General features: G+C 38.0%; 2 protein-coding genes across 3 annotated transcripts; both read left to right on the top strand.

The window, feature by feature from the left end:
• Nucleotides 1-36: 36 nt before the first annotated feature.
• nr2c1 (nuclear receptor subfamily 2, group C, member 1) lies at nt 37-11,762 on the top strand. Of its 2 annotated transcripts, none has more exons than XM_082168223.1 (14): nt 37-484; nt 2,059-2,167; nt 3,365-3,484; nt 4,849-4,927; nt 5,059-5,238; nt 5,360-5,507; nt 5,587-5,683; nt 8,158-8,336; nt 8,418-8,571; nt 8,663-8,784; nt 9,227-9,366; nt 9,924-10,061; nt 10,153-10,258; nt 10,799-11,762. In XM_082168223.1, exons 2-14 carry the CDS (start codon nt 2,114-2,116, stop codon nt 10,971-10,973), a joined length of 1,692 nt encoding a protein of 563 aa, XP_082024349.1. In that variant the 5' UTR covers nt 37-484; nt 2,059-2,113; the 3' UTR covers nt 10,974-11,762. The 2 variants fall into 2 exon arrangements, with proteins under 2 accessions (XP_082024349.1, XP_082024348.1); XM_082168222.1 differs by having other exon boundaries at nt 3,254-3,484.
• Nucleotides 11,763-11,928: 166 nt separating this feature from the next.
• ndufa12 (NADH:ubiquinone oxidoreductase subunit A12) lies at nt 11,929-14,519 on the top strand. Its single transcript, XM_082168329.1, has 4 exons — nt 11,929-12,087; nt 12,528-12,610; nt 12,700-12,787; nt 14,252-14,519. The coding sequence occupies exons 1-4, from the start codon at nt 11,999-12,001 to the stop codon at nt 14,430-14,432; spliced, it is 441 nt and encodes a 146-aa protein (XP_082024455.1). The 5' UTR covers nt 11,929-11,998; the 3' UTR covers nt 14,433-14,519.
• The last annotated feature ends 1,807 nt before the right edge of the window (nt 14,520-16,326 follow it).

The raw sequence follows: 16,326 nt of genomic DNA, 5'->3' as shown, positions 1-16,326 counted from the left end.
ATGAGGTTTTTCAATTGCCGATACAATAACAAGAGAGCGAAGTTATTGATAGCCAATGTTTATTAATTAAGGGCTAATACAATAATTACTGCTACTGATTTAAATTCGTTGACATTTTTATTTAAAAATTCAAAACATCGCGCACGATCCAAAAGCAGAGCTGTTGTTACTGACTGTATCTATAGCTAACGTAAGATAATTCACAATTGGATAAATTGGGACAGTTATTGGCTAGTGTATACAATTCATAACTTTGACATCCTATAATAGTAAATCATCCTGGCTAACGGCGTAAATTTTCATTCAACCTTTACTAAAATGAACGCAGACTGCCTAGCTCACGAGTGCATTCGCGCATGCGCAGATGTGCCGGTTTCCTCTGAACGGGTCGCGAACTCTGACCTCCTATAGCTGCCGTGAGCCGTCAGTTTACGATAATTTATCAAAACACGCCAGTATTTGGATAATTATTCACGGTTTCATGGTAAGATTAACACTTTTTTACATTATTAAAACCTATTGTGCTTGCAGTAATTGTTCAGGATTAATCATGCGGGAGAATGTTAGCACTGTTGTTAGCCGGCCTGCTAACACGCGTTAGCGTAGTAGCCGCTACCATAACAGGAAACATTGGGAATCTAATCGATCCTTACATGTCTGCGATTGAACTGACTATACGAGCTTTTTTGGACTTTAAAGAAAAATAAACATATATTGCCAGCCATCTAATGGACATCATAGCTAATTTTAAGCAGATATGACGTTATTTAGCAAGCTAACGCTATCAATGTGTGCATCTGATATCAGCGCTCTGATAAATACAACAAATACCGATAAAAATAGCGCAAAGGCATTAATCGGACCTATTAACAGCTCATTTGATGATCTAAAGCTTTGAAGGTACTAGATGTGTCCTGTAATCCGCGTGTGAGGAGCTGCTGCAGTGAAGATCCCTCTGTGTATGTGTGTGAGGAGCTTTAACCCTTCAATCATGACCTTTAACCTACAGGAACAGATCTAACTTTATCTTCCCGGATCAACACACACACACATTCCACAGGAGTTACTGACCCCCAGCTGTCATTCACCGTCTAGATCGCATTTAATCATTATTAAGTCTTTCGATTCTCTGAATAACACTAAAATCGCGATGCTGGCTAGTGTGCTAATGTAGCTACTGCTAATCAGAAGCCTGTGAGATTTCAGTTTGTCTTCATCAATCTGAACTGATTGACAACACTGAACACAATACTTGAGCATAACGTAGAGTGAATAACAGTCGCTCATTAATATTGAAGAAATCATTGGTCAGGATGTTGGAATGACAAGAACTGTAAAATCGTGAATCATTTGACTGATAATAAACAGGTTGAAACATCACAGGAATTGAGGCAGACCTCTTTTGCTTCATTATTTGAACAATCCCCTAAACCTACATATTAAACTTCAGTATTTAAGCCAACCCAGACCGTTAATGCTGCGATCTTTTATTATTATAATTTTTAATTAACATCCTAGCATCTGTAGATGCTATAGACCCCCAAATATGATCATCCTTGTGCGGGGGACCGCCATCCTAAATGCAAGTCAGGTTCCGATTTATACTGGAAAAATTAATAAAAAAAATAAATATGTATAAAAATAATTTTGAAATATTTAAATTCTATAACATTATATTACTGTCTTTTGTATACCCATTTTATTACTGGACCGTTAGATTTATTTATTTATTTAAATACATTTTTATTTATTTGTATACTTTTTTTTTTGTTATTTTATTATTTATTTTTACATTGTTTTTCTCAAAACTTTTCCACAGACCCCCTAAAAACTTGTATAGTGTTTTAAGGCCACAATATAGTTATTTATTTGTTCTTCGCTTAAAAAAACTGTTAGTGGCTGCCCACACTGCTGAGAGCGACGTTTAGATTAATATTTAAAAATGCTGTGTGCTTTCCTCTCAATTAAAAAATAAACACACAACAAAATGACAGTGGTGCGAAAACAGCAGTTAAGAATCATCTCATCAATCATAGAGTTGTGTGTTATTTTTCTCAGGTGGGCGTGTGGCTGATGAGGCGTTGCTAAGCCACGGTTCTGACAAATCGTTATCATGGATGGAGGAAGTCCCAGAATTCAGCTGGTGTCTGCAGACGGAGGCCTACAGGTGACTTACACAGCACATTTAGACACTAAATATTCGTGTAACAATTTGGTGCGATAAACATTTGAATTTTAATGAACAGCTGTCCATTAAACGTTTGTTCGGACCAAATGGCAACCTTCCGGTCTCTCTCCTGAAGCCAACACGGAAGTGACTTAAACTGCAATTCATCGACTGGCCGCTAGAAACAGGCTCCAAAAGAGAGTCAATCCCATAGACCCCCACATGTTAATATGCCCAACTTTACAGCCGAACAAAATGTGTTTACAGCCTGGTGAAAAAAGTAGTTTTGGTCTATACAGCTAATTTTGTCCTTCATGACAACTGTGAGGGGGGTGAATTATTTTATAACTCATCCGTTTAAATTATATTAAGCCTTAAAGTTCTGCATAATTAAGGGCGTGGCCACTTGAGTGGCAGGTGGATTGCCGCTGCTGTCACTACTAGCCGTTTTTTTCTGCTGTCTGTTAGCCGTCACGTCACCTCAGCTAATCCCGCCTCTTTGCCCATTTTTAATTATCCGGGAGTGACGCGCTACCAAGATGGCGACGGCCGGCTCCGCCCACTATGGGCTTTAAAAATGCTCTTCAGAAACCTACAGGCGACGTCACGGACACTAGGTGCATATTTTTTTACAGTCTATGGTTCAGACCGACATGAACATTTGCATGATGCTGTCAATGCAATGAGCTATTAAAAAAAAAATCTTTTTCATCTTTCACACTGCGAAAAAAGCTAGCCAACCAAGAAGAATTGCACTTTTGATCACATGCACATAAACTTTAGCCCCCGGTTTCACAGACAAGACTTAAGTCTAGTCCCGGACTTAAATGCATGTTTGAGCTGTTTTAACTGAAAGCTTTCAAATTGCTCCCGCTGTACTTTGATGTCACACACTGATTCACTGATTCACTTTATGGCGAACACATCTTATGACTCGGGTGTGCTTTTGTTAAGCTACAGTAAATAGCAGAGGAAGAACGTTTTAGTGCCGATGCCGAACATTTATGTTTGTGTGAACAGGCTTTCACTGAACTTTACTGCTGTAAACGTCATTTCGATGGTCTTTGTCGTCATGTGTTGTATCAGATTGTGACAGAGCAGCAGTTGGCTCAGAAGGTGCAGATAGTCACAGCCATTGATCAGGCTGGAGGCGGCAAACAGCAGTTTATATTAACCAACTTGGATTACCCCAACCAGGAAAAACTGTTCATCAAACAAGAGAACTCACCAACCAAGGTCATCTTAACCTCTGCCGAAGGGTCAGCTGTCAATCAACTGCTTTTTGCATCACCTGAGCTGACAGGACAACAGATCCAGGTAAACGTTTTACACATTTGCTGGGCACGCCGTACATTTCGTCATCAATATAGTGTGCGCGTATTTCTCTTACCTTTTTAGTGTTTCCAAAAGGTGGCAACACTGGCCTAAAGCAATGTTTCACAGATGAAGAAGAAATGGAACAACAAAAACTATCACCAGTGAAGAGATATACGCAACCAGGGCTTGATATTAACTTTTTTGCTCACCAGCCACTGTGACTAGTGGTTTTCCAAAGTTACAAGCCATTCAGGATTTTCACTAGCCACAATTTTGACATTGATACCATGAGGAAAAAACATCATATATTTTGTATATTATCTCATAATTGGGAGCATGTATATTAGGCTGCTGTCACTTTAAGACCGGATGCACGGATCCATTATACTGTTATACGTGCGTTTTCTTTCTCAACTGTTTACGTTCACTTAAAACATAACTAACCTGTACTCTCCGAGACCAGCATTTTGACATTATTTTGTGTGTATTTGACTGTTTAAGCACAATAAGCAGCGAAGAATAACTCAATTTAGTACTGAGAGGTGGCTTTATCCATGCGCACTTTGGGGCTGACCACGTGAAATTCAAGCCCTGTAACACCAACAGCATTCAACCAGATCAAATGAAACACCGAGTGAGAGGAGTGAGAGGAGGCGGGATTGTGTCAACTCGCTGCCGGAAAGATGAGAAAGCGTATTGTTTCTATTCTGTGGGAAACAAGCCCTGCCCGCAACTCTAGTTTAAAAGAGTTCATTTTTATCGGCCATAACTTCTATAGACACTTGAAACTTTCTAGATTAGTTGGCATGTTATATATTAATGCATACATTAAAACGCTATGCATTCAGATGTATGAATACACAATGCATTTGCGTCAAAACTGCAGTATACTTTGGGCTTTTCTTATGTTTCGGCAATGTGAAAAAATCAAATGTGGTGGATGAAGTGAGACAATTTTTGCTTATAAAAACATATTTCATTCTGTTATTAAAATAGTTTGATGTAAATGGATTGTTTTACCCAACATTTGTGTGGGCTATCATGTGTCTTTTATCTTAGCAACATGCTAATGTCAAACAATATTGAAATCAATGGCATGTTGAGACTTTAGTGTGGAGAAAAAACGTTTAAATACTTTGGTAATTATTTAATACCATATATCAAAGTAGCATAGTAATAGCATCTGATACATCACTATAACGTGGTACTTTTTGTAGGCGTACTATAACTGTAGTCCTCTCATATCAATTTGTATTGTGATAGTGTATACTTGCTTGCTTGTTTTTGCATATGGCATTTCCTTTTGTAATTATTTACACAATGTAAATGTTCATATTTATAGGATAGAGTGTTTTGTTTTTCAGTTTGTGACGGAGGGTTCAGAACAGGGCTCTACGAAGCCTCCAGTGGAGTATTGTGTAGTTTGTGGAGACAAGGCCTCAGGTACATGACCAACACACACTTTGTTTAATTTTTTTTTTAATAAGTTTAGAGCTCAAACTGGCTGCAAGCTATTATTGGAGAGAGACACTTTTAAATTGTTGCATTTGTCCTGTTGGTCATTGTGTGTTTAGGTCGTCATTATGGAGCAGTGAGCTGTGAGGGCTGTAAGGGTTTCTTCAAGCGCAGCATCAGGAAGAATCTGGTGTACACGTGCCGCGGGTCTGGAGAATGTATCATCAACAAACACCATCGAAACCGGTGTCAATACTGCAGACTGCAGCGCTGCATGGCCCTCGGCATGAAACAAGACTGTGAGTCCAGATCCGATAGGTAACACGTACCCGCACCATTTGAGCTCTAGACACGACTGATGCTGGGGTGTGCTGGTATTTTTCTAAGTGATAAGACTTATGATTGAAATTCTGCCAACAGCTGTTCAGTGCGAGAGGAAACCAGTGGAGGTGTCGAGAGAGAAGCCAGCAAACTGTGCGCCCTCTATCGAAAAGATCTACATCCGCAAAAACCTCTGCAGCCCTCTCGCCGCCATGCCAACGTTTGTTAGCGAAAAAGAGACCACCAGGTACAAATGTGAATGTGTTTTTGAGTCAAAAAGAATCTTTTTTTTGTTTTTTGTTTTCTCACTCTGTGTCTGATCACAGGTCCACCAGTTTATTGGACTCCAACATGCTCTTGAACATACAGCAATCACTTTCCAAACTTGACAACACCATTTTAATTCCTTCTTCACCAGATCAGGTACAATTTTTATTAATTTTTTGTAGTAATAATATATATATATATATATATATATATATGAAGAGTTCAGATGCAAAAGCCTCTAAATGCCATCTGAAATTTTCTTATAGAATGATCATTTTTATCAAGCTCGTATATTTAAATTCAATAATTTCACTTAAATGGCAATGAAGATTACCTATTAATTGTCATTTAAGTGAAATTACTGAACTTAAATACACAAGCTTGATAAAAATGATTATTCTATAAGAAAATTTCAGATGGCATTTAGAGGCTTTTGCATCTGAACTCTTCATATATATATATATATATATATTATTTGGTTAGCTGTAATCTATTTGTAAATCTATTTTCCTGGTCCCCTTAATAAAATAAAAAATACTACTTTCCATGTTCATGTTCCATACTTTCCAAGACCATGTTCCCTGTCAAGAACATGCTTTTTTGAAAATTTGCATAAAGAAAATGAAGCCTATTTTAGGACCATCAAGTTCACTGTGGCAATGTTTTCATAAAAAAACACTACCATGATGTTAATTAAACATATATGATGTAATTTAAAACATGTATTCCCTCAGTTCTCATTACTAATATTTATTAACTACACTCACCTAAAGGATTATTAGGAACACCATACTAATACTGTGTTTGACCCCCTTTCGCCTTGATTCAACAAGGTGCTGAAAGCATTCTTTAGAAATGTTGGCCCATATCGATAGGATAGCATCTTGCAGTTGATGGAGATTTGTGGGATGCACATCCAGGGCACGAAGCTCCCGTTCCACCACATCCCAAAGATGCTCTATTGGGTTGAGATCTGGTGACTGTGGGGGCCATTTTAGTACAGTGAACTCATTGTCATGTTCAAGAAACCAATTTGAAATGATTCGAGCTTTGTGACATGGTGCATTATCCTGCTGGAAGTAGCCATCAGAGGATGGGTACATGGTGGTCATAAAGGGATGGACATGGTCAGAAACAATGTTCAGGTAGGCCGTGGCATTTAAACGATGCCCAATTGGCACTAAGGGGCCTAAAGTGTGCCAAGAAAACATCCCCCACACCATTACACCACCACCACCAGCCTGCACAGTGGTAACAAGGCATGATGGATCCATGTTCTCATTCTGTTTACGCCAAATTCTGACTCTACCATCTGAATGTCTCAACAGAAATCGAGACTCAACAGACCAGGCAACATTTTTCCAGTCTTCAACTGTCCAATTTTGGTGAGCTCGTGCAAATTGTAGCCTCTTTTTCCTATTTGTAGTGGAGATGAGTGGTACCCGGTGGGGTCTTCTGCTGTTGTAGCCCATCCGCCTCAAGGTTGTGCGTGTTGTGGCTTCACAAATGCTTTGCTGCATACCTCGGTTGTAACGAGTGGTTATTTCAGTCAAAGTTGCTCTTCTATCAGCTTGAATCAGTCGGCCCATTCTCCTCTGACCTCTAGCATCAACAAGGCATTTTCGCCCACAGGACTGCCGCATACTGGATGTTTTTCCCTTTTCACACCATTCTTTGTAAACCCTAGAAATGGTTGTGCGTGAAAATCCCAGTAACTGAGCAGATTGTGAAATACTCAGACCGGCCCGTCTGGCACCAACAACCATGCCACGCTCAAAATTGCTTAAATCACCTTTCTTTCCCATTCTGACATTCAGTTTGGAGTTCAGGAGATTGTCTTGACCAGGGCCACACCCCTAAATGCATTGAAGCAACTGCCATGTGATTAGTTGATTAGATAATTGCATTAATGAGAAATTGAACAGGTGTTCCTAATAATCCTTTAGGTGAGTGTATATACTATATAATATTTAAATTTAGAAGTCATTTTACGTTATGGTAGTGTTTTCTTTACCACATTAAATTAAGATTTTTTTAAATAAAAATAATAATTACATTTTAAGATTTTTAGGTTGAAATCTGAAATCAGTTTGATCAAATTTAAGGCCAACAAATGTCTTAAATCTTTTAAATTGTATTAAGAAAAATCGTAACTATAATTTCAAGAGGAACGGAAAAACACAAAACCCAATAAGGTAAACTATCTGGCAAACTCGACGCCCTTCTGAGAAATTTGCCATTCTAAGCGCAGCGGCTTACCAGGTTATCCAAAACGCCACCTACTGTCAGAGAGTGAATTTGCATTTTCAATTAGCCTGTGCCGTTTTATTTCACCACTGCAAAAAAAATTTAAAAAAATTTAACATATATAGATTTTTAATATAATCATCAGAAAATAAATAAAGGCCTAATCATTTATAATTTCAACTCGTCCCTTTTCTTTAAAAAAATGGTTTCAATTTAGCATTGGCATTAATTTAGCATTGGCATTGTGGCATTGTGCAGGTCTTAAAGACTTAAATTTGATTTTAAAAACCCTGCAGATACCCTGTAAAACTAACCCGATCATGTTTTCGTGAGATTCATCATATGTTCATGTGTATGTTCAAGTTTTCTGATGTTCACTTTAGAATGACTCCAGTCAGGGAGATCTGGGTACCCTGGCCAGCGTTGTCACGTCTCTCGGTCACCTCAACAAAAGTCGTGAGATGATGGACAGCAGTGCTGACCTATCGGGGATAGAGACCGCGAGTAACGATGACAGCGTTATGACGGACATGCAGAGGGACGAGTCGAATGACGTCACAAGGTGCGGAAAGCAACTCGTGTAGTTCTGATATCAATGCGGTACATGGCTGTGCTTACATATTTTGTGTTTGTTTGTGTCCAGGGCCTTTGACACGCTCACAAAGGCGCTTCAGCCTGAGGAAGGTTGTGGGGAAGAGATGGCAGAGGGGCTTGTGGCTGTCAGGGTTGATGAACAGTCCACCGCTCTACTGGAACTGGAAGGACCGCTGCTCTCAGATATGCACGTGCCCTTTAAGGTCAGGGCTCACTGTTGATTGAGACACACTGCAGTTACAGCGATTAAAAAATGATGGTCGAATAACAATGTGTATTAAATATTGTGTGTAGCTGATGATGCCGCTGCCCATGCCAGACTTCCTGAATCTGAATTACATCTGTGAATCAGCTTCCCGTCTGCTTTTCCTCTCCATGCACTGGGCACGCTCTATTCCAGCCTTTCAGGCCCTTGGGTGAGTGTATTCATGTCCTAGTTTATACGTGGTTTCAGGCGATCACAGGTGGATGGCACTAAATGCAGGTTTAAATAGGGGGAGGAATATATACATTGTTTTTAAGTTCTAGAATAATATATATATTATCAGCACTTCCTGCATTCTCCCCCACTATTCTTTTTCCCTGGCATATATGCAATGCTGCATTAGAATTTGGCTAAAATTATCTTAAGCATTCTTAAGTTACCTACCTTTTAATACAGCCTTCATGTCAGAAATGATTATATGATGCCTTAAAATTTTTCCCCATTGACAGTGGAAGAGGACTGCATGCATAAATGGCCATTTATACCCTTATTTGGTCCCCTACTCCTAATTCAAATAGCAATGTACTGTGTAATGATTTTATTTGTAAGTTTAGCTGTTTCCTCATTTCATTCTCTGTATTTTCGGTGCTCAGCTCAGAGAACAGCATCACGCTGATGAAGGCCTGCTGGAATGAGTTGTTTGCTTTAGGTCTGGCTCAGTGTTCACACATTATGAATGTAGAAACGATCCTCACGGCCATAATCAACCACCTACAGACCAGCCTGGATGAAGGTACGTGGACCTTTTACTATTTTTGAATATTATATATTTCTAATTTTGGTCAGATTATGTTTAACATACTTTAACAATATATTAAAGGGATATTTCACCCAAAAATTTAATTAAAATTCTGTCATTAATTTCTCACCCTCATGTCGTTTTCAAACCCGTAAGACTTCTGTTCATCTTCGGAACACAAATGAAGATCTTTTTGATGAAATCTGAGAGATTTCTGTCCCTCCATTGATAGCTATACAACTGACACTTTGATGCTTCAAAAGTTCATAAAGAGATAAAATAATAACTGTAAAAATAATCCATATGAAGTGAGCGGTTTAGTCTAAAATTTTCTGCAGAGACTCAATCGCTTTATATGATGAACAGATTTAATTAGGCTTTTATTCACATATAAATATTGATCAGAGAACATAAACAGAAGCTCAGCCCTAAAAAAGACATTTCTCAAATTTTTGCATGGACCCCCTAGCGCCCTCTGGGGATCCCAGTTCGAAAACCAGTTTGAGTTGATTCATTGAGGGTAATGAGAGATGTGTACGTGTGTTCAACAGATAAACTATCCCCTGAGCGGGTGAAGCAAGTCATGGAGCATATCTGGCGTATGCAGGAATTCTGTAACAGTATGAGTCGCATGAGTCCTGATGCATATGAATACGCTTACCTCAAAGCTGTGGTTCTCTTCAGCCCAGGTGAGCACAACTGGAGAGTATCTGAAAAATATGGAGGGAAATGGGGAAAAAAAGGTAAGAATTAAGTTGATTGTATGCGTGTTTGTCGCAGATCACTCCGGAGTGGACGGCACCCTTCAGATTGAACGGTTTCAGGAGAAAGCATACATGGAACTGCAGGACTATGTGAGCAAAGTGTATCCAGAGGACACATATCGGTGAGCGACTTGTGTAGTTTAGTTACTCTACAAAAGTCATTAATAGCTACTAATTACATCTTCAACAGTGTAACTAGATTACTGTACCAATTAAAAAGTATTTCATTATTTTCTAAATCCCATATCAACCTCGGCCAGTTGAACAATACAAGGATAGATATGAAACTGTGCTTTTAATCCTTTCAAATTAAATAATATAAAATTGCATACATTTATTCTTAAACTGACCAAAGTATTTAAAGGGAGAAGGGTACATTAAAAAAAATAGATTGTAACATTAGATGGGGTTTAAATTTTGATGTTAAATACACTATTGTTGTATATAGAATTGTTCAGTCTATACAGTATTTAATGCAATTACATGCAATTGTAATTAAATTACAGAAAAATTAAGTAATCCCTTACTTTGTTAAATTACAGTAAGTAATTACTTAGTAGTGCATTACACCCAACAATCTAATAAATTTTAAATATTCAGAAATGTTAGATATATTATATCTTAGATGTGACTATTAACAATATATACTCTTTCTCTGCTAGTCTTTCAAAACTGTTAGTTCGCCTGCCCGCCCTGCGGCTCATGAGCGCTGCGGTGACTGAGGAGCTCTTTTTCGCCGGTCTCATCGGGAATGTCCAGATCGACAGCATCATTCCCTACATCCTCAAAATGGAGTCTACCGACTACAACAGCCAGCCAATCAGCAACGCTGAGTGACTGAAGCCCCTCCCACAGCCACACCCATCAGCTTTAAAAAGTCAATGGCTTTGCTCACTCAGACCCTTTGGGCCAAAACAGCGATCTTTATGATATAATCATACAGTTCGAATAAGAAAATCATTTTGTTATGACTTTGCTTTTTCATTTGGCCAGTTATTATGTCTATAGGTTATGTAGTATGGATAAAGTGGATTACTGCAACTGCTGCGATTGGATCGTTTGGGCTTTTATTGTATTGCTGTACTTATGTTTAGAAAAGTGTCTATAAAGACACAGGAAGTGAAAGGAACCTGTTCTTGAGAACTTGTTCCAAAGAGAACTTTGCCCCCTCCCCCAAGCACTGACTTTCTCTGTATGTATATGAATCATGTATATAGGAATAATAAATGTCAAATCAAGGGGAAAAATGTTGGTATTCTGGCATTTGTTCGCCTGTTCCTTTTTTATGAACACATATGATGTGATATACAGGGTTCCCACGGTCACAGAAAACTCCATCTTTTCTCCATCGCTGGAAAAGTCATGGCAATTTCTGTAATTCATGTACATTTTTTTCTCTTTATGCTCTAATATATTTAATTGGCAAAATATTATTCTGTGAGTGCAATCTCTGTATAAAAAAAAATTGTAAAGAAACGAAAGTCATGGAAATGTATTGGTCAAACGTGTTGGAATCAATTTATAGTTGTTCCAGGTTCATTCCGAGCAGTACCTTGTGAACTCTGTAATGTTTAAATAATGAATTTGTTTGTGTTGTCACGTTTTTTATTAAAGAGTAAACCAAGACCTTTCAGAAACATTCTCCGATCAATCTTGAACGCTTCAATTGTATTATATATAATATGTCTTAATAAAATGCAGGGGGGTTTTCTCAAGTTAGTGCACGTCACCCGAAGACAACAACGTTATCTGCTTAAACCAAAACAGAGCGATTGTTGGCGGAACCCAAACCGCGCGATCGCGTGAGCCGGGGGAACTGTTATGCTGCGTGACCGTCCGTCAGCGTTTAGAGTCCGTCAGTTATGGCGGAGTACGCGAATCTAGTGCGGCGGGCCGTGGGTCAACTCGGCGGTCATGGCGGTGTTAAAGGCTTCCTACTGCAGCTGTTCAGGTAAGATAGGTCACTCGAATACAATTGTTTTAGAGCTTTAGAGGTAAACGGGTGTGAAATGAAGTGTGTAGAACTGTAAGACACTGAATCCAAAGCAATGACCTCTTTGATAGTGACTGTACAGTCACACATATGAATGCGAAACACTGAACAACTGACTGCGTGTTTACCGGATAATGTATTTTACTTGGCATGTCAATTTACAGTAAACATCTCTTTAAACAATGAGACCTTTATCAATATATAGATAGTTAAGATCTTGGGGGACTGTACTTTTTTGGACCTGTAGGGAAATTTATGCTGCTGCCACTGTATTTTTGCATGGAATTTATTATTAATATTTATATGTATTATACTATATTCTAATATACTTACTATTATAATAAATTACACTTAATATATTAACTATTGATTTGACATCATTGAAATGTCTTTCTCAGGGTGAATGATATCAAGACAGGAGCCTTGGTGGGTGTTGACAAATATGGCAACAAATACTATGAGGACAACAGAAACTTTTTCGGTATTAATTTACATACTTTAGTTGTCTATACACAAATTCACTGTGTTTTATGTCTTCTGAGTGTGTATTTTTCACTGTGTCACTTTCAGGCCGTCACCGATGGGTGATTTACACCACAGAGATGAACGGAAAGAAGACTTTGTGGGATGTTGATGGCAGCATGGTCCCTGCTGAATGGTATTATAAACGGATGTATTTGCCATGATGTTTTTAATGGATTTAGTTTCTTTCTCGTTTCTAGTGTCCCTTTGCCCTGTACATTTTTTTAAGGATTTTTCCCTTAAGATTATGTAGTTATTGGTTTATAGAGTTCTTTAAAAAAAAACTACTCTTGTCTTAAAGGTAGTGTAGGCAATTTCGGAGAGGCTAGCAATAGCAAGCTAGCTTTGAAGGCATGAGATCCCACCCTCCGTTCAGAGCGCCTCCAAGACCACGCCTCCTCAAAAACACATGAATGCGCACATCCAGAGTAGAGTCTGCAAAGCGTCATGAGAGACGGCGTTAATTTACCTCATGTCTCAAAGCACATAACATTATAATACTAATGAACTTACAGAGCTCTTACTTGTACCACCTGACTGCTACAGGTTCATTTTGGCGTTGATCGTGTTGACATAAAAACACACAAGTCTGAGGATGTGAACAGCTCCAGTTAGGACGTCGCTGGTTGCCATCTAGTAATTATGGTTACAACATTAAAACCAAAATTGCCTTATTATTCTTGTGAAAAAATTTATTCATTCTGGTGCATTAAGAGTGACCAAGTGAAAAGTGCCAATTGGCAGCCATTATGATTGAACAAAACATTGGGTAAATTAACAGAGCAATTGAAAATTGGTTGTCTTGCAAATTCGGCATTAGCGGCAATGTGAATACAGTGTTTGGAACAGGAACTATACATCTACAACACTTTTAGTGAAGAAAAGTAGAAATTTGAAATCCTTTTGCTGAAAATAAAATATGAAATATTAAAATATAAAATAAAGTATTAAAAATGTTTTTTTACATTTATATATTTTATTAATATATTAGTATTAATAGTTTTTTTTTATTATAGATTTGATGTATTGTACAAAAAATAAAGCACAGAATGGAATAGAACAAAAATGTTTCAGAATAGAATTGCGTGTTTTTATACAAAAATTCTCACGGCTTTTAATTGCCAGTGCACAATCATATATGTGACCCTGGATCACAAAACCAGTCACATGTCACACGGGTTATTTGTGGCAATATCCAACAATACTTTGTATGGCTCACAATTATCGATTTTTCTTTTATGCCAAAAATCATTAGGATATTAAGTAAAGATCATGTTCCATGAAGATATTTTGTAAATTTCCTACCGTAAATATATAAAACATTTATTTTGTGAGTGAATGCAGCACAATCGCCAACATAAATGGACAACTTTAAAGGCGATTTTCTCAATGTTTAGATTTTTTCACACCCTCAGATTACAGATTTTCAATTGTTGTTTCTCGGCCAAATATTGTCATATCCTAACAAACCATACATCAATGGAAAGCTTATTTATTTGATGTATACATCTCAATTAAAAAAAATGAACCCATGTAACTGGTTTTGTGATCCAGGGTCACATATATCTTACCTTTTTCTCTCTTTCAATGTTGTTCTCAGGCACCGTTGGCTGCACTGCATTACGGATGACCCTCCCACCACTCACCCTCCAGAACCCAAGAAGTTCCTGGCCAAGGTTCATCAGATCAACCTCAGTGGCACAACAAACTGCTACGTGCCCTATTCAACCACTCGCAAGAAGATCCACGAGTGGGTGCCCCCAAAAGCCGGGGAGAAATAATCCCCTCCTCCTTTCACCGGTTCTGCTGTTTGGAACATTCTGTACATTGTAGCTTTATAATAATCATAAATAAATTAAAACAAACGTCTTTGTCTCTGTGTGAATTATGTTGATAAAACTGTTGGGAAATGATTGGATCGTGAAAATAATTTTTTATCAGTCATTAACTACTTCAGTCTACAGTGTCACATGATCCTTGAGAAATCATTTTAATATCATGATTTGGCGCTCAAGAAGCATTTCCTGTTATTATCATGTGCTCCTTAATATTTTTGTGAAAACCATGAGACATTTTAACTAGAACTAATAAACCAAATAAAACTAGGAATGTTCACAAGAAAATAAATAAGATGACTGTAAGAAATGGTTAATGTATGAATGGTTAAATATTGTAATTTAAAACTAGTAAAGCACAGCTAGGAGCGGTTCAGTATGGTGTCACACACACGCGTTACAGTATTTCCTGTGTGATTCAATGTTGAGGGTTGATTAAACAGTTGCAGTATTTCTCAGGTCTGTATCAGTCTGAAATGGTCTTCATAGATGGATCTAATTCCTATAGCAGCCAAACGCAGGCAATGCGCATTTACTCATATGCTAGGAATTATATCATAATCGTATTATTTTCTAATCGAGGGTGAGTTTGGTCAGGTAGGTGAGTCAGGCGTTGGACAGCAGAGGGCACTGTTTCCATGTTTTCTTTTGTTTTTTCGGATTTTGCTCAAGTTTTTGAGGGACTGTTCAACTGAAACCAAAGCGTAGGCCTTATTGTTCATGTTGAAAACTGAAACCAGTGGACAGACTATAATAGCTGCTTCCTACAGGGATGAGAGCAAAATCGCATGTTACTGCCTCCCTGTTTTTTGTCTATTTAAATGTTATTGTTTCAGTCGAGGTCATGGACAAACACATTCAAATCTTTTGCAAACGTATTATTATGACATCTCCACAGAAACAAAAAGAGCATAAATCTTTTTAGAACCTGCTCAGAAAGTGTACATTTCTCTACCAATAAGCCCTAAAAAAGTACCATGCTATTAGTGTTTTGGACTTTTTTCTGCAGTACCTTGGACTTTCGTGTAAATATCATGGCACATTAATATGTTCATCATTGAGTATCTTGCTTTATACTGAATTACCATAGTATCACCTGATACCATCGAGGGTGATGGTATCACCACAGCACTTTTTTTGTAAGGGGGGCAGCATTATCACCACAATTTCACAAGAGTAATGTGACAATGTAAGTTCACACAAATAGTATTAATACATCTGTGCTGAAGATAAATGCTAAAACATTTCTTAGAATCGTTAAGAACCATTAATATTCACAAGTGAAAAAAAGTGTAAATCGTGCTGTCAGCAGAGGAGGTCAGCGTATGCATGACATCAGCAGCTTATGGTTAACATACTAATAGGTCAAAGTTGTTTGTAACTCATCTGTGAGAAACATACAGACAGCTACTTCACAGTGTGTAGTTTTGTTATCCTCTCGCTCTCTCTCTCTCTCTCTCTCACACACACACAAGTTCACTGCGAAATGGATCGAGGTAATGAATTATGGATATGCACATTAGCATGGTGTCATTTCACACTGCCAAGTGGTTTAAATTTTCATATCCCAATGAATAAGCAGCTGTTGGTGTAGTATATATAGGGTGTACTGTATTCATATCTCAGATAAAGTCAAGTCTCTGAGTTACAATGTGCCGTGCTTTACATATGCACTTACCATTGTCTGTGAATATTTAATCCTTTCAATGCAGCATCTTTTTTTTTATCTTTTTTTTTATTAGCGGTCCCTGCAATTACTGGTTAACTTCCTCTATTGCTATTGTTCATGCTGTGCTATTTGTTAGCTGAGATGTTCAGATTACTTTGTACAACCATGTGG

The sequence above is a fragment of the Leuciscus leuciscus genome (assembly GCF_965113295.1).
Source record: "Leuciscus leuciscus genome assembly, chromosome: 4".
In the NCBI taxonomy this organism is placed as follows: domain Eukaryota; kingdom Metazoa; phylum Chordata; class Actinopteri; order Cypriniformes; family Leuciscidae; genus Leuciscus; species Leuciscus leuciscus.
This window is presented reverse-complemented; position numbering and strand designations above follow the sequence as displayed.